This window comes from Orcinus orca, chromosome X, assembly GCF_937001465.1.
Source record: "Orcinus orca chromosome X, mOrcOrc1.1, whole genome shotgun sequence".
NCBI lineage: Eukaryota > Metazoa > Chordata > Mammalia > Artiodactyla > Delphinidae > Orcinus > Orcinus orca.
Genome location: NC_064580.1, coordinates 95109323 through 95132572, shown reverse-complemented (window position 1 = coordinate 95132572; position 23250 = coordinate 95109323). Strand labels below are relative to the sequence as shown.

General features: G+C 35.2%; 1 protein-coding gene across 2 annotated transcripts in view; it reads right to left on the bottom strand.

Moving 5' to 3' along the window:
• COL4A5 (collagen type IV alpha 5 chain) overlaps window positions 1–23250 on the bottom strand; it is a 218001-nt gene that overhangs the window by 84170 nt on the left and 110581 nt on the right. For both annotated transcript variants that reach the window (XM_004281525.3, XM_033408794.2), the window contains exons 5-19: window positions 22431–22475; window positions 22283–22345; window positions 19909–19962; window positions 19285–19311; window positions 16052–16132; window positions 14250–14312; window positions 12585–12620; window positions 12452–12493; window positions 12200–12292; window positions 10520–10573; window positions 10367–10423; window positions 10032–10076; window positions 8419–8472; window positions 6810–6851; window positions 4661–4793 (exon numbers count right to left, since the gene is read on the bottom strand). In XM_004281525.3, coding sequence (XP_004281573.1) covers window positions 4661–4793; window positions 6810–6851; window positions 8419–8472; window positions 10032–10076; window positions 10367–10423; window positions 10520–10573; window positions 12200–12292; window positions 12452–12493; window positions 12585–12620; window positions 14250–14312; window positions 16052–16132; window positions 19285–19311; window positions 19909–19962; window positions 22283–22345; window positions 22431–22475 — 889 coding nt within the window. The remainder of the gene's footprint in view (window positions 1–4660; window positions 4794–6809; window positions 6852–8418; window positions 8473–10031; window positions 10077–10366; window positions 10424–10519; window positions 10574–12199; window positions 12293–12451; window positions 12494–12584; window positions 12621–14249; window positions 14313–16051; window positions 16133–19284; window positions 19312–19908; window positions 19963–22282; window positions 22346–22430; window positions 22476–23250) is intronic.

Here is a 23250-nt window from a genome sequence, read left to right as displayed (position 1 = left end):
TGACCCAGTTTCGTTCCTTTTTATGTCTAATAGTCCATTGTATATATGTACCACATCTTCTTTATGCATTCATCTGTCAATGGGCATTTAGGTTGCTTCCATGACCTGGCTATTGCAAATAGTGCTGCAATGAACACTGGGGTGCATGTGTCGTTTTGAATTGTGGTTTTCTCTGGGTATATGCCCAGTAGTGGGATTGCTGGGTCATATGGTCATTCTATTTTTAGTTTTTTAAGGAACCTCTGTACTGTTCTCCATAGTGGCTGTATCAATTTACATTCCCACCAACAGTGCGAGAGGGTTCCCATTTCTCCACACCCTCTCCAGCATTTGTTGTTTGTAGATTTTCTGATGATGCCCATTCTAACTGGTGTGAGGTGATACCTCATTGTAGTTTTGATTTGCATTTCTCTAATAATTAGCGATGTTGAGCAGCTTTTCATGTGCCTCTTGGCCATCTGTATGTCTTCTTTGGAGAAATGTCTATTTAGGTCTTCAAAACAGTTCCCTTTTAATCTTAGTTGTTTTTTAAAATATATTTATTTATTTGTTTATGTACGGCTATGTTGGGTCTTCGTTGCTGAGTGTGGGCTTTCTCTAGTTGCGGCGAGCAGGGGCTGCTCTTCATTGTGGTGCGTGGGCTTCTCATTGTAGTGGCTTCTCTTGCTGCGCAGCACAGGCTCTAGGTGCATGGGCTCGGGACTTGTGGCGCATGGGCTTAGCTGCTCCATGGCATGTGGGATCTTCCTGGACCAGGGTTCCAACCCATGTCCCCTGCATTGGCAGGCGGATTCTTAACCACTGCATCACCAGGGAAGTCCCTAATCTTAGTTTAAGGATTTTTTTTTCCTTTTAAAAATGAGTATGTATTGAATTTTACTGTTTTCTTTGCATCTATTGGCCTATTCTCTTTTAATACGTCAGTGTGGTCAATGACAGTGATGTTGAACCATCCTTGCAATCTTAGGGTAAAATCTATTTGGTCATATATCATATTGTTTAATATACTTCTGGATTGATTTGATAATATTTTATTTAAGATTGTTACTTACACATTCATAAGTGATATTGAACTATAGTTATTTCCAGTGTATCTCCTTGGTGGTTTGGTATTGATACTGCTAAACTGAATTTCCTTTTTAAAAAAATGTTCTGAAACAGTTTATAAACTATGAGAATCACCTGCTCAAGAACCTGGTAGATTTCATCCATAAAACTCTATAAAACCACCCACAAAACCAATGCTTTTTCATGGAGACCATTAACGTTTCAAAATCTTCTATGGTAATTGATCTACTTAGGTGTCCTACTTTCTCGGGAAAATTTTATTACTTTATGTTTTCTGTTTCATGAGGAATGTATATTTCACCTAGAATTTAAAATATATTGACATAGTTTTAGAGTTATCTTGTAATCTAAAAATTTTAATTGTAGTTATGGTAATAATCTTTTTTCTTTACTGATTTTATTTGTGCCTTCTCTTCCCTTTATCTTGACCATATTTTATTTTTACCTTTCTCAAGTTTTTCCATCTATTTTGCTTGTGCTTTTTTTTAAAATTTGTATTGGGGTATAGTTACGTTACAATGTTGTGTTAGTTTCAGATGTACAGCAAAGTGAATCAGTTATACATATACATATATCCAGTCTTTTTTAGATTCTTTTCCCATATAGGCCATTACAGAGTACTGTTCCCTGTGCTGTACTGTAGGTACTTGTTAGTCATCTATTTTGTATATAGTAGTGTGTATATGTCAATCCCAATCTCCCAATTTATCCCTCCCCGCCTTTGCCCCCTGATAACCATAAGTTTGTTTTCTACATCTGTAACTCTATTTCTGTTTTGTAGATAAGTTCATTGGTAGCCTGTTTTTAGATTCCACATATAAGCGCTATTATATGATATTTGTCTTCCTCTGTCTGACTTATTTCACTCAGTATGACAATCTCTAGGTCCACGCATGTTGCTGCAAATGGCATGTGCTTGTTTTATTTCTTATTATTTTTCCAACTTAGCTCATTTATTTTCAGTATCTCTAATTTTGTGATAAATTAAGGGTACCATGAGTTCTGATACGGGTTGTTTATTTAGCATTTAGTAGTTCATCATCTCCATTTCTGTATTCTCTTTACCTCTAGAGTTATTTAGAAATATGCACTTTAATATACAAATATTTGGTGCTTTTTGTTGTTAATTTCTGACTTCATTTCACTGTGGTCACAGAGCATGGCCCGCATATAATTTTACAAGATTTTTTCTGGTCTAATAGAGTCAATTTCTATAAATGCTTCATGTGTGTTTGAAAAGAATGTACATTCTCTGCTGCACACAGTTTTTCTCTCTCCCCCATAAATACAGCTTAATTGTGTTGCTCAAATCATTTATATCCTTTTTATTTTTCACTTACTTGATATATTGGGGAGTTGCCAAATTATCCCTTGTAGTTTATCAGTTTTCATTTTACATATTCAAAGCTATATTTTTAGATGCATAAGTTTAGTGACCTTTATATCACTGTGGTATAAGTTGTCTATTTATCCACGTCAAATATCTGTTTTTTAATGCATTTTTTTCATTGAATTCTATTTCACACTGTATTAGAATTGCTAAACCAGCTTTCCTTTGGTAGCATTTGCTTAATATCTTCCCATTGCTTTATTTTCAAAATTTCTATGTTGTTTTACTTTAGATATGTCTACTGTGCACAGCATACAGATATTTTTATTCTAATTTTATTTTAGTTTTTGTCTACTAATCAGTGTTTAGTCCTTTCACATTTATTGGAGTTGCTGATTTATTTTTAACTTCTTCTTGTCATTTAATTTATTTTTTTCTATTTATTCAGGTTTATCTGTGTCTGTTTTGTCCCAATCCTAATTTGTGTGACATAGATCCAGCTTTTTGGTCATCTTCTTTCCTCAACAAGTAAGTAATGTATATTATTTCTATTCTTTCCTAGTGGTTACTATTAAAATGTTTAACCTATGTACTAAAACTTATATTTTTCGAAAAACTTAGAGAGTTAATAATATTTATATTCTCTCCCTCTAACAAGACAAAAAACCTTATCATTCACTTCCCCATTCTCACTGTCCGTCCATATCCTGTGTTAGTCATGTGTACAATTATACTTCCATATTGTTACTTAAAATACTTCTGTTATTTTTTATGATCCATACTTATTTAGACTTAAAATACTTTATCAATATCTTTCCTAACCACTGGTTCTTATATCTTACCCACCCCCACCGCCAACTTCATCCTGAATTCATTATCTTCTTCTTGAAGTAAAACCTCCAGTAACTATTTCAGAGAAGATCTGGAGGTAGTAAACTTTCTAAGCATCCCATCTTCACACTAGGATGATAGTTTGATGTAATATAGAATCTCAAATTCATAGTTATTTTTCCTTATTACTTTGAAAATGTGCTCCATTATCCTCCTCTTATTCTCACTGTTTTGTAGGTGATCTGCCTTTGCTCTCAGTTTTTAAGAATTTCTTTTTACCCTTAAATTCTAAAATGTCCCTAAAATTTGTCTAGTTACGTATTTTTGTATTATTATTTTACTTTTGCTTCGTAATTCATAAGCCTTTTCACAGGGAATCATTTTTTAATAGAAAGAAGTTCTCAGCCATTAATTTTTCAAATATTGCTTCTTGTCCTATTCTCTCCTTGAACTCCTTCATGCTGGATTTTGGGACTTCTAGGTTTATCTTTTGTGCGTCTTAAATTTTATTTCATACTATCTAACACTTTAACTTTTCTGCTACATCCTTGGAGAATTCCTTATCTCAATTTTCCAGACACAGTATGTGTTTAGTCCATTACCTTGAAGTTCGAAATCCAAAGTGCATACTTAGAGCGAAATGGGACCCACAATTTATTCTCTTTCTCCTTGGGAGGAACACTGAGTGTCACTCATCTCATCATGGTAATACTTCATTAGCCAAATATTTTTGAAGGAAAAGTAACCATAATTTATTATACATGTATGTGTGACAGATACTGTAGATTTTTTTTCAAATTTTACATAAATCCTTACTATCACCTCATTTCACAGAACATCCAAATAAACATGCTAAACAAGGGTACTGCTCAGTTTGTGGCCAAATTAGAAATGCTCTACTATACTGTGTATCTTCAACAAAGGAATGATATAAAACTCAGTATTGAGCTCCAAGATTTGACTGCACAGCAAAATCACCATGGGGATTTCTAGGTAGATGTTTCTGGAATTCTAAGTGGACAGTGCTATTTCCTATATAAAAATACAGTAAATCTTATATAACTAGGCATTATTAGCACAATGTTCCCTTTCATAACAGCATGAAAGGTATAATGATTAATTTTTGGATCATAGTACTGTTTGGTGTAATTTATTAATAACAAAAGGTAGAAATGGTATTTTTTTAGGGTAGAAGGACACTATTCAAGTAACTTTTCTTTTTTCTTTTTTTTTTTAAAGTACAGGTAAGAAACTTGGTAAGAAAACAGGTAAGAAAAGCTATAGTAAGAGTTGAGAAGTTTCTGTCAATTAAAAATTACCTCTGTCTTCCTTGCCATGCTCACCCTGGAACTAGTATGATAATACTGTATACTTGGATTAGTAAAGATACTATAAATTCAGGGCTATTAAGTACAGCACAGTCTCTTTTACCTGGAGGTCCAGGAAGGCCAGGTGGACCCTGTATTCCAGGAAATCCTCGCTCTCCTTTTTCTCCAGGCAAGCCAGGTAACCCAATGTTTCCTTTTTCTCCTACAGTTACACCAGTTCCAGGCCTAGGAATCACCTTTATTATGAAAGAAAAAAATAAAGGAATTCAAAGAGGAAGAGACTTGTTCTTCTGAAAATAACCTAGCAGCTATATATGATTACAGTGTATCATTGTCACAAGGTGTTCAGATGCAAAATCATCAAGACTACTTACGAAGATTGTGAGTCATATTCTATATTACTTCTATGCTTCAACAGATTAGAAAATGTTCAGTGCCAGTACTAATATTACCACTCTCCTGAGCCCCAGACTTACAGAGCTAGAATTATGTTTGATGTCTCTTATCTAATAATTCACATTCGATTCATTCCAATCACCTAAGCCTGATAATTCTTTACTAAAAAGGTCTCTCCAACGTGTCCCCTTCTTTCCTGTTGCAACAGCTTCTATCCTTACCTTACACTTGGACTAACAGAAGCAACTCTGAGCTTGTCCCATTTAATCCAAATCTACTACTTGGACACACTTCCTCAAGAATCAATTTTTCTGTGTTACTTATCCTGTTAAAGGATTCAAAATTGTTCACTACTTCTTACTATATCTGATGTCACTTTTAACCCTGGACTCTGTCAAGTTACTTCTCACTCCCAATACTTCTCTCACCTGTTTCACATCCTGAATGACCTTTTAGGAGAGTGAGATCTGATTATAACCACTTCATGCATCTTGCAGATTCCTGCTTTTGCCTTTGAATATGCCATTCTAAACATCTATAATGCCTTCCCCCAATCTTTCTCTTTGTCAACCCATATTTATTTCTTCTTCTTAAAAAAAAAAGAAAAAAAAAAGAAAACACATCTCTACCAGGAAGGCTTTATTAATTAAAATCAACTAGCTGATCATTCCCTTTCTATCTTCTTAGACCCTTATGCCTAAATAATTTGACATTAAATAATCTAAATATAAATAAATTAACTTCATAGAGCTATAAAGGTAAAGTAAGCTTTACATTTAAGAAACTACCAGTTTGAGACAGAAATCATCACCTACTGGCAAAGTGAGATATTTATCCTGGCTCTTTTAGATATAAGAAATATTCAGACAAATGGACACTGAAATTTGTGGGACCTAGAATTGGGATAGTAGTTCAAAAGGGTAAGTGAGCTGTTGGATTGGATTGCACTCTCAAATTTTCCATTTCTTCTGATGTTCATCAAAATTTTATTTCATTTTTCAGAGAAACTGCTTCTTAGAGAAGTAAAACTCTGATTTTAAAATGCAAGTGAATAAAAATTGTCTAAGATCTTCTTTAAGTACCTCCTCATTAGATTTGGTAAAGTACCAATATCTGATACTCACTATGGACAAAAATAATTAATGTTATTCAAATGTCTGAACATATAGGTTTTATAGGCACTTGACCCTTTGCAGCTTCAGTGCAGCCTAAAGTCAAGAGTCTTAGCAAATTTCAATGATAGTAAAACCAATATGTCAACTGCAACAGTGACATTTTATTCTTAATAAGAATGAAAATATATTTGACTAGAATTTCATGGTGAATGCAAACATGACAGAAGATTTGTAAACCCCTCAAGTATTCTTTTACAGAGCAGTTTCCTACATTTCTGATTAAGAGCTCCTAGAAAGCACACACTCAGGGAAGAAAGAGGTGTGAATCAGACAATTACAAATTGAGAAAACCTATTAAGACCAAATCCATCTTTCCCCTGAGCTCTGCAGGGGAAAGGACCAATCCCCTAGTTCCTCAACACTTTCTTTTTTTGAAACTTTGTAAGCAACACTTGCACCACCTGCTGGTTACTTGAGAAATGATTTGGCAATCATGATGCAAAACAACCTAATGCCGTAATTTTGGACCTTTCTTATGGAGAAGTAATATACAGGCAGAACAATACAAAGACTTGGAGGTCAACATCACTGAAGTTTCGGATGTAAAGACTTTTAAGCCAGGAAAAGTTGATCTTGGAATTTTGTGTTCTATGAGGAAAAGTTACGGAGTATATAATTAAAACATGAAAATTAAAATGCACTAATAAATTTAATAAATAAAAACTGAAACAAAAAACTTACAAGTCCAGGAGGCCCAGTTGGGCCAATGTCACCTTTTTGGCCCTGTTCAACACAATTGTAAAACAGGTTAGTAAAAATCACACGAAAACATCAATTTTCTCAAAGATATAACAGATAACTATGTTTCATAAAGACCCAGAAATCCATAATAAAATATCTCAAAGAGAAATACAAAATGAGGTAATGAAACAGTACTTAGCTAAGCCTAGGAAGACCTGTGATGTTGTCTCAGATTTACAAGCTCTATGATGCTGACTAAATCAATTAACTTTTCTGCCTTATATATAGACCAGACTTCTAAGGTATGTCTAGCTGTAACATCCTTTGATTTTAAAATTCCTATTTTCCAGCAAACTATAAATACTCTATAAAGAAGATGCTGATTTACAAACTTGTAGCACTAGAATCAGCTATAATCATTACATTTTTGTTTTTTACATTTAGCCATGTTCCTTTTCAAAAAACGTGTCAACGGCATAAATTTAGTGTCATTTCCATCAGTGACAGATATTTTAGAGACGATGGACTTAACTATCATCAGGAACAGTTAATAAATCATAATTACTTTTGTGACTTTGCTCTTAGAATCTAATGAAAGACAAATTCAGACAAAACTGTTTACCCTTAACCAGTAGCTACAACAGCTGAAGAACACAGTATTCAACTGTTACTCTACTGGCCAAGACCCAAGAATAGATATCTCTCTCACACCTCTGTTCTCATTCTAGGCTTGCTCATAGGAACCTTTCATCTATCTATAAACTCCTTTTGGTTTAAGAAGATACTCTATCCTATAACTTTACTTACACTAGAAAAACAAAATTCTATTCTCTGAGTATTTATTATCTTCCTTTATTCTAGCTGTGCCTCTAAAGCCAAGCTAGAACTTGGATCTAGTTTAGAGATAAACCACCATTAAAACGTGTGCCCTCTGGGTACGTTCAAGTTTGTAACACCTTTCCCTCCTTGCCTGCAGAACAAAGCTTTTCAGTTTTGGTTTTCACAGAAAGCAATTAAAGACCAGAGAGATTGGAAAACTGGATATTTTGTGATTTGCTATAAATAGGAGAACTGTGTGCTTCATACATTCTTTCAAAGTCACTTTTAAAATAGGCTGCTAAATAAATGACTTCAGTCAGGCTGCATAGCCAAATGAAAAAAACAACAAAGAATTAGCCACAGACTTCCAGACAATAACTGCATAGAGAATGGAAATGTTTAGTGGCAACATTCTAAATTCACAACTATATAAGCCTTTTTAGTATGAGGACCTGACTAAAATAGTGCTGAATCCTCTTTCTGGAGAACAAAAGTTTTGCCGATACATGCTCAAAGCAAAGGCATCAACTTTTAACAATGGAAATGCTAAAGTTAAACATTTCTCCATGTATTTCTATCACATGGACTGTGATTTAGGATAGTGAGTGAAAATTTAGAGGAACTGGTATAACAGAAAAGGGAGCAACACCAAAAGATGGATAAAGAAGGTATGTTTTGAATACAAAAGCTAGTTATTTAGAATTTTTTCATTTATAACTCAAACTTGGGCAAGAAAAGGAGTGTACTAACTGGAATAAAACCAGTCACTTCAAAGTGTTAAAATTCTTACCTTTTCTCCATCCCTTCCTGGTTCACCAGGGTAACCAGGATCACCAGGCAAACCCTTTAAAACATGGAAGACAGAGTGACATCAGCAAAAATGGTGGAGTAATTAGGACCTCCAAAAATCCTCTCCTCCATGAAAGCAACAAGGACACTTGCAAAAATGGTCAGAGTCAACCTTTTTAGAACTCTAGAAATTAACCAAAGGCTTGCAGCAATCCAGGAAGTGTTTCTTGAAAAAAAATTAAAGATTGAATCTTGGTGAGAACACAGAGGTTTGTGGCTCTATTCCCATCACACTTCCTCAGCTCCGCAGTAGCCTTGAAAACCAACAGCTCACAATCAAGGTAAAAACCAGCAGCACAGCAGCAACTGGAAGGGAAAGAACCAGGTTGAAGCTTCTTCAAAGCCCCATTCCCAGAGAATTGTCATGTTTGACCTGTCTGGTGGTTCCCAAAAAGATCCCACTTGCATGGCTATGTTTATTTGACCTAATTTTAGTTCTCCCAGTGCAAACAGAGAAAAGCGTTTTCCCTGGGGATATCAGTCAAAAACAATCAGAGGGAATTGCTGAACATCATGGCTGCCTAAATCACTTTTCCAAAGGAAGCCAGTAACTGGGGCCCTGAATTTAACCCCACCTTATGCCATTTTATATGTTTAAGCCATTGGTGAATCTAGAGTTTATAAGCTGAGGACTGCCTGTTTAGGAAAATCATCTGGAAATCAATTTATCTGACTTTATAACTTCCAGTCTTGTTAAGAATGCTCCCTTTCCTTCAGAATAGTCTCCAAATTTCATCAAATTTTCTATCTGTCCTGGAAAACCTCTTTTAACATCTATGGTGGATACTCTTGAAACTGAGGCTGCCTGAAATAGTGTTCCTGGACTTGCATATTTTATTTTCCTCTTTTTTTGGTAGCAATTAGAATTATATGTCAAAACTTTTACTGAAAAAACTTGCATTCACACAAAAAATAGTATGGGAATGTTTTTAGCAGTTTATTCCTGATGGCCCAAACCGGAAACAACCAAAATATCCTTCAATGGGTAAATGCATAAACAAATCTTGGTACATCCATATAACCACATAATGGTCAGCAATTAAAAGTTAATGAATTACTGATATACAGTACAGTGCGTTATGCTATATGAAAGAATTCTGATTCAAAAAGCTATACACAATATGACTCCATTTATATGCCACTCTGGAATAGGCAGCATTATAGGGATGGAGAACAGATCAGTTGTTTCCAGGGGCTTTGGGGAAGGGTAGGGAATAGCTACAAAGGATCGTGAGGGAACTTTTGAGGGGACGGAACTATTTTTTATTATGGAGATCGTTACACAACTGTACGTGTTTAGCAAAATACACAGAACTGTACACTAAAAATGGTTCATTTTACTGTATACAAATTATATCTCAGTAAACCTGACAAAAATCTGTCTTGAAAAACAGAGAAATTTCAAATTCACATTCAGAAAAGAAAGAAAGCAAAATTTCCATTCATTTATACTACTTCCAAAGCCAAGCTTCTTTGCTATCCTGCTTCTTTACCAACATGTACAAATGTTGCCATTTTTTTTTTTGAGGGAAGGGATAGACTTTAAATACTCACTGGAATTCCTGGTTGGCCATTCTCTCCATCTTTGCCCGGTTTACCCTATAGGATTCAAGGAAATGTAAGAATATATATTTGTTATTTGGAAATATAAGGTTAAAGAATATAACAAGCTTTTTCCTGCGTGGGACTCTCTTAAGTAGACTTTTCGGACTTCAGTGTTATAATAAATAAATGAATATGTCAGTCATGACATTTTGAGGCAATGAAAGCAGGATTTAAGAGGAAAAAAAGAAAATGACACACATGTGCATGTGCACCGGCAGGCGCACACACACACATAGACACATTTAAAATTTTTTGCAAAGAGTATTAGTAGCCGTAACACTTACTCTTTTGCCAGGCTCTCCTTGCTCACCCTTCTCACCTTTCACACCACCTGGAGGACCCTGTACACACAAAAGTAATTTTACATTGGTTCATGGAGTACTATGTGTCAATATCAATTTACATTAAATGATGCTAAAGAATTTTAGGTTACTTACTGGAGGACCACGTATCCCTGGAGGTCCAGGAGGCCCTTGGTCACCAGGAAGTCCCTATGCAGTAGTAGGGAGAAGGAAAGCAATATAAATACAGTTAGCACTAGAGCTAGCTAGGAACACTTTTAACAAGCTGAACTATAAACTCATGTAATATAACCAAAGATAATAAGATGTTTCAAATTCAAAGTTGAAATCTACTAGGCAAAAAATCTAGAGCCATCTTTGCTCATTTCAGCTAATTTTTAGGACAAGCCAAGTTTTGAGGTAAATAGCAAGAAAACACTTCAAATTAAAGTATTAATGATTTTTTTTAGTTTATTTATTTATTTTATTTTGGGTTGTGTTGGGTCTTTGTTGCTGCACGCAGGCTTTCTCCAGTTGCGGCGAGCGGGGGCTACTCTTCGTTGCGGTGCTAGGGCTTCTCATTGCGGTGGCTTCTCTTGTTGTGAAGCACAGGTTCTAGATGCGCGGGCTTCAGTAATTGTGGCACGCAGACTCAGTTGTGGCTCGCGGGCTCTAGAGCGCAGGCTCAGTAGTTGTGCCACCCGGGCTTAGTCGCTCCATGGCATGTGGGACCTTCCCGTACCAGGGCTTGAACCCCTGTCCCCTGCATTGGCAGGTGGATTCTTAACCACTGCACCACCAGGGAAGTCCCAAAAGTATTAATGATTTTTTATTCTTATAAAATATTTTATAAAAAGCAAGGGTACCTAAAACTTGGAGATTTGGGAGCTATATAACACACATCCATTTTGGCAGAGATTTAAATGGCCCAATACATATTGATGGTAGAGTTTCAGTATAATTTGTCCTTTATTCTTAACTTTCTTATTAGCATTTAAGTGAAACAACAATGCACACACTCTGTTGAAGGGTGAGCCACTATTCTATAAAAGATGTGTTTGATCCCCTCATCTACTCTCGTAGAAGCAAGGTATCAGAAAATTATTTCTAAAAACGACAAGATTTTATAGAGTAATACCATCTTTCTCCCCGCATATCAGTGAAATGTAGAGTCATCTAAAACAATGACAATCTATCTTACCATGACTTGATTTTGTATATAAAGGTATTATTCATAATAGCCAAAAATGGAGAAAAATCCAAGTGCCCATCAACCGTTGAATTAATAAATAAAATGTGGAATATACACACATAGGAATATTATTCAGCCATAAAAATGAACAAAGTACCAATACATGCTACAACATGGATGAACTTGAAAACATTATAATAAGTAAAAGAAACCAGACAGAGAAGACCGTATATTGTATGATTCCATTTATACAAAATGTCCAAAATAAGCAAATCTACAGAGCCAAAAATTAGATTGGTGGTTGCCCAGGGCTCGAGAGTTTGGGGAGAAATGGGGAGTCATAACTAACTGGTATGGAGTTTTGCTGGAGGGGGCTCATGAGAATGTTCTAAACTTAAATTGTAGTGGTGGTTTCACCACCCTGTGAATATACTAAAAAAATATGTAATTGTGCCCTTTAAATGGGTGAATTGTATGGTATATAAAGTATATCTCAATCAAGCTACTTTAAAATTTTAATTATCTCAAATCCTTGTTATTTTAAAAGGCCTTTCACATATAACCTTATTCCAGCTTGTAATGCATTTTAATGCAATGCTACTTTCATAGCAAAATATTCATTGATTTCCTCCCTACATACTCACCTGATCTCCTTTCTGAAACTCTACATCAATTGGTCTTTTCTGTTCACTGATCTGCCCAGGTGGCCCAGGGGGGCCCTGAAGACCTTGCTCACCCTGTTTTCAAGATAAAATAAGAAAGTGATATTTCATAGTTTAAACAGACAATAATATAACATGTAAGCTAAGACAGTTGCAGGAAGCAAAACCACAAGTTCAAATGACTATGACAGGAAAAAACTGAGGGCTAAATAAGCAACTTTCTTCTTTACTCACCTTCTCACCCTTGGGTCCCTGGAAATTTAAGCCCATATTCCCCTGAAGAGAAAGATTTCAATTTAAAACCTCATTGACAATAACAAAAATAATCCACACCAAATAAAAGATGTAAAAAAAAAAAGAAAACTACCTTTGGTCCTGGAAGTCCTGGTGGGCCAGGAGGGCCCTAAGAATAAAAGACACAGAAAAGGGAAAAAAGTGTTATATTAATGAGTATATTAAAAAATTATTTGGTTTCATAAAAAGTGAGGACTGAAAAAGCCCTTCAAAATAATATTTCCTGGGGTTTTTTCTCATTGCTTTCTAGTCAGAGACACACATTTAAATTGATCTATAGAAACTAGATAATTGTGGAGACTTCTCATGACAGGCTACAAGTGGGCGGGGGAAGAAATGCAAGGATGGGTAGAGGCAGAGGAGTAACACTCGTGCCAAAAATCAATACAAAAATTAATCTCAACAAACATCAAATTTATCGTATCAGAATTATAGGTTAAATTTAGGTACCATAAGACAATTAACTGTCTAGTTGTAAAAAGCATGTGTTTACTTTTTTAGTCCAGTTTTATTTTATATAATCTTTGTATATTTGAGAATGTTTCAAGGTTTGAAAAGTTAAATTGGCATTTGTCTGCCCAAGTATATCACTTCTTGATGTCAGCTGACCTATTTATTTACATATTGTACCTTGGTGGCATTTCTAAGACTTTGCTTCATCTGTTGAATCAGGGTTAATTGCAGGGACATTAAGAAGCACAGAGTGAATCTGTTATGTGGTCACAAGAGTTAACGAAATTCAAGGTGTAACAATACACCTAGGGTAGGCCAAGGTTGTAAATAACAGAGTTAGGAAAAAGTGCCATGGTCCAGAATCTCATGTTTTGCAAGACACCTACAACTAAAACAAACTAAACTCAGAGGTTTTCTAATTCTCTCCCAAAGATTTATAAAAAAGACAAAATCACAATCTTTTTCTGATAGATCTTCTAGTATTTATCGAACGTTATTTCCTTCATTCATGAATAGAGGACCAATTGTCACAAGCAAAAATGTACACTCTATAAATGTATAATGAAAACTGTCACTTAAATATATGGTAGATGAGCGATAGAATGGCATATGAGAAATTACTTTGACTGAAGTACAATTTTCTTGCCCTTTTAAGAGGGCAACAGCAGAGCTCTAAGTCTAAAACATGACTTGAATGAAATCTAAGTATTTCAGGGGTAAAAGTACTTACAATTTATTAGAGTAGAAAATGTAAGTGACCATACAGGTAGTAAAGTAAGACAGCTGGTTGCACATTCAGGGTCTTTATAAGTTTTTGCTTCTTTCCTGGGGAATACCAATCCTTATCCCATTGCACAGTGATTCACTACCCTCACCAATCCTACTGTTTTGTTACAGGTCCTTAAGAAATGAGAGCCATTTTTTTTTGTGAATACCTGTTTTGTGAATACCTCTTTAACAGCAAACCACAGCTTGAAGAAACATATTTCATCAAGTGACTACAGAACTGCCTTAGAAGACTTCATAAGATGGCCAGAACTGACAAAATACTTTAAATCTTTCCTTTTGTGTACTTCATTTTTTCCATCTATAAAATGGAGCTATTACTTAGCATATATATTGTTCACCATAACACTGTAAAATCTCCCATAAATAAGAAAATTTAAGAAAACTATAGATCATGAACACTATAAATACATTATACTTTCAAGTAATACAAATAATATTAATATTTGTGAAAGAAATCAAAAGAAAAGGAGAAATGAAATTACAGAAGCAACCTTACCATCAAACCTGGTGGTCCTAGGGGACCAATTGGCCCTGGTATACCAGTGGGACCAGCTGGGCCCTGTTACAAAGGAAGTAAAGAAAAGGATGAGAAAAAAAAGTCTCACTGTATTGTATAAAGAACTAAATGGATGAAATTCTAACTTCAGTTGCCAGAATTCTGTTGTACATTTCTATAATTCTGAAGTGTTATAAGCAGAATTTTAAAATGTAGAAGAATAAAAGCATTAAATAACTATAAAGAAATTCAACTAAACAAAATGGGTGCATTAGAAAACTTATGTTTTACAGTGGTACATAACAAATGTGGGACAAACACATAGTAAGGAAGTTTTAAAATATAAAGCAATAACGATGGGCATTTAGTGGGGCTTTTATGCTAGAAATGGGAAGGGAAAGGCTACTAGATTCAAGGTGGCTTCTCTAATTTTAAAATAAAAATAAATAAGATTAAAGACAAAGAAGGAAGTGAGAATAACTGGGACAAAAGGTAAGGGAATGATATAACTGTTTTGGAACACAATTTGGCATCTTAAGGAGTTGAAATTTTGACTGCCCTGAAATCTAGTAATTTTATATCTAGGTATAAATCCTGGATTATTCTGTAATTTAAAAAAATCTCAAAACAACCCAAATATCCAACAATAGGAGATCAGAGAAACAAATTCTAGTATATTCAAACGAGGACTGTTATACGGAAGTGAAACTGAATGAACTACAGCCACATACAATAATATGGATGAATCTTAACATATCAAATAGAAAAAGTTGGAGAAAACTACACATAAATTTTATATTATTTCAAAAGCTAAATACTCTTGTTTAAAGATATATGTATATATAATAAAACTATTTTTAAGAAGCAATGGAACACCCAGGATGGTAGTCACATCTTGGGAGAATGCAGAAGGATGTGGCTGCCAAGGAAACCACAGGTTGATTCAAAATTATTTGTAATGTTCTAGTTCTTAAACACTGTGTTGGGTTCATAAGTGTTCATTTGGTTGTTATGCTTCATAACCTACATATATTTTGCATGTATTCTGATATTTTCAAATATAACATAATACAAATTTATAAGAGATAAAAGATTGGGAGTACTTAAGAACATATGGATGGGTTATATCAAGTATGGAATGAGAAGGTGGCTAATGAAAAAAGTTCCTGAAATTGTATCTTAGTGATCAAATACTAGAAAGTACTGATTTTTATTTTTGGCAAAGGGATCAATCTTCATGAAAAATAAACCTCAAGAAATTAATTTCCTAATCTATAAATTCGCAAAAGTTATTGTTGTCTCCATGTATGTTATGTGTAGGCTGACATGACTATTTTTCTGAAAATTATACTTGATGTTCACTATGTATAAATTTTATCCTTTTAGCTTTCAAAATATGTTCATGTTATATATAACTGATAATGTTACAAATTATGTCTTCTAATATCTTAAATGGGAAACCCACAATTTTTATTTTTAATCAGACCATTTACTCCTACCACCCTACTGATCCCCACAGCATAGGAATAAGAATATAGAAGCCTATTTCTGCTGCAAAACCCCAAAACAAAAATTTCCATGGAAACTGGACTGAGAGTTAAAAGAACAAAGCAGCGCTTCTTAAAATTCTCCCTGGTCCAGAATACTTTTATTTTCACGTACAAGGTACCTGCAATATCTATCAAACCTCAAGTGATAATTTCTATAACTAAAATAGACAGTATTAAAGGCAGAGGATAAAAAAGTGATGCTGTGGTCTGATTTAATCAGTATAGCAAAGAAGAAAATCACCAGATGCTTACTTGTATTCCAGGAGGACCGGGAAATCCTGGATTACCCTTTGGCCCTGGCAGTGATGACATAATTATACTACCTGGTTCTCCCTGAAAGAAATCATCAATGGAAATTGTAAGTAATAGTTATGATACATGAAAACTGGCAAGAACACAAAAAAGTGATCTGAGAATTCAATCTGTCACAGAAGTGTCCCCAAAGATTAGGCGATCTCAGTAATTAACGTGAATAAATTTACCTTTTTTTTTTTTCTTATTTTTTTTTTAACATCTTTATTGGGGTATAATTGCTTTACAATGGTGTGTTAGTTTCTGCTTTATAACAAAGTGAATCAGTCATACATAAACATATGTTCCCATATGTCTTCCCTCTTGCGTCTCCCTCCCCCCCACCCTCCCTATCCCACCCCTCCAGGCTGTCACAAAGCACCGAGCCAATATCCCTGTGCCATGCGGCTGCTTCCCACTAGCTATCTACCTTACTATGTTTGTTAGTGTGTATATGCCCATGACTCTCTCTCGCCCTGTCACAGCTCACCCTTCCCCCTCCCCATAACCTCAAGTCCGTTCTCTAGGAGGTCTGCGTCTTTATTCCTGCCTTACCCCTAGGTTCTTCATGACATTTTTTAAATTTACCTTTTAAAGGAAAATGAGGAAGTGGCCAGAGTACGCTGAAGTACAGTCGATTTATTAAGAACCTGTCATACCTTTAGTTACTCATTCATTAAAAACATTTATTAAATATAAATATTTGCCAAGAATTATGTTAGGCTTTGGATGCTTTGTAGTGAAGAAGATAAACAAGACTTCTGTTCTTATTGTACTAATAATATACTGGGGAAATTCAGACCATAATGCATAAACAAATAAGATGACAAAATTTTCTGTTTAGGACTATAAAGGAAAACTACATGGTACATGATAAAGAAACAGTGGAGGGCTTCCCTGGTGATGCAGCAGTTAAGAATCTGCCTGCCAATGCAGGGGACACGGGTTCAAGCTCTGGTCCGGTAAGATCCTGCATGCCGCAGAGCAACTAAGCCCATGCACCACAACTACTGAGCCTGCGCTCTAGAGCCCGCGAGCCACAACTACTGAAGCCTGTGTGCCTAGAGCCCGTGCTCTGCAACAAGAGAAGCCACCACAATAAGAAGCCCATGCACCCCAGTGAAGAGTAGCCCCCACTCACCGCAACTAGAGAAAGCCCACGTGCAGCAACAAAGACCCAACACAGCCAAAAATAAATAAATTTTAAAAAAAAAGAAACAGTGGAGGACTAAAAAGAAATGATAATTATGTGACGTGATGGAGGGGCTAACTATCGTTACAATGGCGATCACATTACAAAATATAAATGTATCAAATTAACATGTTGTACACCTTAAATTTACACAATGTTATATATCAAATATATTTCAACTAAGAAAAGAAATAGTGGAGGAAATTAGTTTGGGTAGTAAAGAAGGGCAATCTATGAAGTTAACATTCATGCTGAGATCTAAAGGATAATAAGGAGTCAGCCAGGTGAAGATGGGGGAAGAGCATTAGGCAGTGTAAGCAGCATGAACAAAGGACCCAGAAAGAGGAGAGCTTGGGCACATTCAAATAACTTAATGCAGACAGGTGTGATCAGTGAGCCAAAGGAAAAGTGGTTTAAGATACGGCTGGAATATGGGGCAAAGACCAGAATATGCAGGTCTTACAGGCAATGGAAAAGAATGTGAACTGTATCCTAGATGCAGTGGAAAGCCCTTGAAGGTTTATAAGGAGGGAGATTAAATATTTTTCATTTTGTGAGAGTCCTTTATTATGCGGAAACTTCTTATATTCTTAGTGTATCCTGACTGATACTGACTCAACATTATTTAGGATTATGGCTTTTGGACTGTTGTATCTTTTGGTATGAAATGACATTATGCAATAGAAAGGCAATCTATTTGCTGGCAAACACGTCATTCAAATCAAATATTCTGTCTTGCTGTCGCACACCAGAAACAGAGCGAGGTCTGGCATTAGGAGCCATGGAGGCAGCAAAAACCTCTCTTCTGGGATTCAAGGCTTCTCCAAAAGTTCTGTGCTTCATAACAAGGAGGGAGATTAAATTATTGATTTACATTTTTAAAAGATCATTCTTGGCTGCTCTGTACAGAATAAATCAGGCTGGGAGGTGAGGGTGTGTAAAAAAAGAAACTAGTTAAGAGGCTACTACCTAGTCCAGATGAGGCATTATGATTAGTGTGGTGGCAGTGGAAATGAATAAAAGTGGATGAATCTATGATATATTTTACAAGCAAAATTAACAGCATTTAGAGATAGCATGGAATGAGGAGCTGTGTGAAGAAGTAGAAAATGCAAATACTAACTCTCAGGTTTTGATACATGCAAAAGTGTACATGATAGTGATACAAATTTTAGAGATGGGGAAAACAGGAGGAACAGGTTCATTTGGGGGTCTGGGTTAACTTTGAGCATGTTAATTTGAATGTCTGGGAGATATCTGAGTGGAGATGTCAGGGAGGCTGTTTAATACATGCATCTAACACAGAAGAAAATTCTGTTTTAGACAAAGAAATGTAGGTGTTCCATAACTAGACAGCAATCAATAACATGAGCATTAATAATATTGCTAGGCATAGAAGAGAAGAAGAGGTCAGGACTGTGTCCTGATACCTGCTGGATAGAATAACATGAGCTTGCATAGAAGACTGCAGAATGACCAGAGATGCATAAGAAAAATCAGGAAAAGGTAGCGTCTCAGAAGCCAGAGAGAAAGAATATTTCTAGAGGGAGCAGGTGGTCAACTGTGGTGGTCCAGTGGCTGAGACTCTGCGCTCCCAATGCAGGGGGCCTGGGTTCTGTCCCTGGTCAGGGAACTTGATCCCACATGCCGCAATTAAGAGTTCGCATGCCACAACTAAAAATCAAAGATCCCGCGTGCCACAACTAAGACCCTGTGCAGCCAAATAAATAAATAAATAAATATTTTAAAAATGTAATGAGGAAGGTATCAAAAAAGAAATGTGAGTCTGATATACACATTTGCAAGTGTATCAGCCCATAAAAATGTACTTAAAGCCACGAGAACAAAGGAGACTACTTAAGGAGAGCTCGTAAATGTGCACCTGCACAACTTCTAGAAGCATCCATTTTAAGACAGAAGTCAGAGACATTATCTGATTGAAGATGCAGGCTTTCTAAATATTTTATTCAAAATGTTTACCTTCCCAACATGAGATGCTTACCTTCATACCTGGGATCCCAGGAGGTCCCTATTATTAAAAAGAAAAGGGATTATTTTATATACATGAGAGGGGAGCAAGCAAAAGAACACAAATTGAATAGACTACTGTAAGATCATTCTGAGTACAAGGTATCTTAAGATACTTAGAGATGACATTTATATTAAATACCACAGAATCTTTAGTTTTACAGAGCAGAGAGCTCTGTGTATTACTAACTTCTTTTATAAAAAATCCTCTTCTTGGGCTTCCCTGGTGTCACAGTGGTTAAGAATCCACCTGCCAATGCAGGGGACATGGGTTCGAGCCCTGGTCCGGAAAGATCCCACATGCCGCAGAGCAACTAAGCCCGTGCGCCACAACTACTGAGCCCGCGCCCCGCAACAAAGAGTAGCCCCCACTCGCCACAACTAGAGAAAGCCTGTGTGCAGCAACGAAGAACCAACATAGCCATAAATAAATAAACAAATAAATAAATAAATAAATTTATATTAAAAAATCCTCTTCTAGTTTAGTATTTCAAAATGTACTCCTTTGTTCCACATGAATGCACTGAGCTCACTTTCTACAATTCTGCTTCTTCTGTTAATTCCTGTGTTCATTATAATCCCAAATTTTATAACTTACTGGAGGACCCTGTAAACCAGGAAAACCGGGACTGCCTGGAAATCCACGTTCTCCCTAGAAGGAGTTAAAAATAAAGAGCGTTGAGGAACAAAAAACAAAGCGTAGCTATACCAACAAACAATGACTTATTGAAAAGATTTCTGTAAAAGCCATTTTGAAACATACCAGATTGCCAAAAATTCATTAGCCTTCACTTTCCAATTACTTCAATATCTACTATCCATATCAATTCAGCCTTCTAAGATACTTTTATCTCTACTCATCAATCCCAATCAGAAATAAAGAAAAAAATCTACCTTAGTCATTTTCTTCTGACAAATCCATTTTGAGACAATCATACCACAGATTCCTGGCCATCATCACATTTAATAGTTAATGATCTGCCCCAATTTCCTGCCCATGTATTATATAGATTTTTATTTTAACTGCCCTATTGCATTTTTCTTTCATCATAAACTATTTCAAATTATTTTTGTAAAGAGAAAAAGATGATAAGAAAGAACGCCATTAATATCACCAAAAGGACAATAATAGCAATAGTTCTAGCAATTGCAGGTCATTATGTTCTCTAGGCACCCAATTTTTCTCACTCCCTTTTGTAAAGTACTAATATGGACATTTGGTTTAGAAAACAAAAGCTAAAATTGCTGTAGAAGAACCCCAATGCAACCTCCTTTCAAATATCTATATGCCATAGTAATCTTAGAAACATCCTCGTCAGAGGCTTAAAAGAGTAAAATGATTACAGCTATGTGCCTTTGAGTTACTGTCCAATATCCCTCTCTCCACCACTTTTTACACATGGACAAAGTAGGCCCAGAGAGAAAGGGAGTGGCCTGTACACTGAGTTTAGAAGACAGAAAACAAAACAACCCATGTATTCTGGCTCCATCTCTAGGGTTCGTTCTATTAGTTACGTAGTTAGAAATATAAGAAACCATTTAATCTGAAAGTATACATAATAAATCCATTTTCAAAAACTCTGTTGCTCACATAATTGGGGGCCTCAAACACAAGCTAATCATGAGATCTGCTAAGGTGCTGCTTTAACAAAAAGAAAGAAAAAGATCCCTTTAATCACATAGCATGCTATACTCATTGTAGATACATCTGGTCTTCAAAATTAAAACTGGCTAGTGGTCTGTCGCTCAAGGTGTGCTGGCAAAAACCAAACAAATTACCAGAATAGGCATACAAATGTAGCCTACTTTAACATGCAATGTGCCATGCAAACTAATTCCACATTGGTTCTATGACTGTAAGGTCACCCCAAGCAGAAATGAAGAACCAAGCCTCACAAAACAAACCCACAATCAAAATCAAAATGATAATAATAATAATAAATAATGGCATTATTATTATTGGCAAGGGTCACAATGACTTGGAGAAATATTGGAGGTAAAAATATTTTATTGCCTTCAAGTATATACTACAACGATTATCACAAAACGTGGCCTCCCATAATGCAAAATAGCTTTTTCAAGTTATTTTAAATATATGCCCTAATATAAAATATGACACGTCATTAGTTAGAAAAATCTAGGGTATTTCATAAATAGTTTCACTGAATATTATGTGCAAAATGGAAATGCCAAAAGGATATACAGAAAATAATAATAAATTTCATTAACCTATAGGAAAATGAGAAAAGTGAGGGAAGAAGAAGCAGAAACAATAATATGTAAGCATTCAAAAAGAGCAGATTTTCCTCTTTTTTTTTTCTTTCTCTCATTTTATATTAAATCCAAATAGTTGGAATTAGGATTGACTGAAGATAAGAAAAGAGGGTCAGGAAACGATGTTTGTAGTATGTGAAGTTTTATTTTTTCACTTGTTAAATTCATTATTTTCACTGATGGAGAAGTTTCAGGTTTCATACTAATAGTTTATGGTAAAAACTGATGTGATATATTACATATAGATTTTTAAGATTTTTCTTAAGGAAGTTATTAGGCAAGGTAAAGAAGTTTTAAGAACATGAAAGATTTGAAAACTTAAACTGTACCTAGTTGTTTAAAAAAGACAAAGCTAATGAATGACATTCACAAGTATTACTCTTAACAACCGATACAATATTTGAAACATATATATCCTAATTCCTTTTTAACTCTCATCTTACTTTACACTAAAGTCAAAAAAAAAGGATTTGGTAAATAATCTTCAACCCAATGCAATATCCCAGCTAATTACACAAGCTTCAAGAATTACTGATGTTTCAATATATTGAAAATGTTAACTGAGAACATATCCTATGTCTGTCCTAGACGTGAAGCTACTATATCTCTTCTTTGACATTCTTCATATTGATTCCTTGAAATTTTTAAGTCTATTATTATCAAGCATATTGCTTAAGACTAAGTCAAAGAAACCTCACCTTGGTTCCATTGCATCCAGGGATACCTTGAGGTCCTGGGGCCCCATCATGGCCTGGCATTCCCTTTGAAAGGGGATATAACACATGTATAATATTTCTTAGATTACTTTTTAAGGGATTTTAAAATAAGAAGCCAAATCCTACTTACAGGAAGACCTGGTGTCCCTGGAAATCCAGGAAGTCCAGGAGGACCCTATAAAAGAAATAAATTCCTTGAATCAAATAATAATCAGTAACAATAAAATAATATCCTACCTAAGGGAATTATGAGAATTACATTTAGAATAGCAATGGACAAAATGTGTTTCATTGATTATTACCACTCGTTCTTTTAAACACTATAGAAAAAAACTCCTATATGTGTTTAAAAATCTCTTTTATAGAAAACTATAGAAAAAAACTCCTATTTGAGGGAGCATTGCCTTTATTGCACTTAGTAGGAGCAGGCAAATTAGTGGATGAAAGGTCTTTTCTAAAAGATAAAGTGATTCTCCCAGGTTTGTGATGAATATTGAATTCAGCAGGGTATGGGTATGTGGCAAATATATCTGCCCCTGAGAACATCAATGTGATCACCCACAAAATTCTTTAATCAAATTCCCCTGTCAGGATTGGCAAAAATACAAGTTTGACAAAACTCTCTGTAGGTGAGGCTATGGGGGAAAGGTACTCTCATACAACTGCTAATGGGATTTAAACACCATGGAGAGAAATTTGGAAATACCTAACAAAATTACACATGTATTTATTTACTCTTCGAAGAAATTCATTTCTAAGAATCTATCCCAAAGGCACACAAGAAATTATGAAACAAAATATGAAATTCAAGGTTACTGACTGAAGCATTATTATAGCTAAAGTCTAGAAATGGCCGTATAACCATATTAAATAGGGACATGACTAAATAAATAGGGATATGACTAAATAAATTATGGTACATCCGCATAATATAAAACTATGCAGCTGTT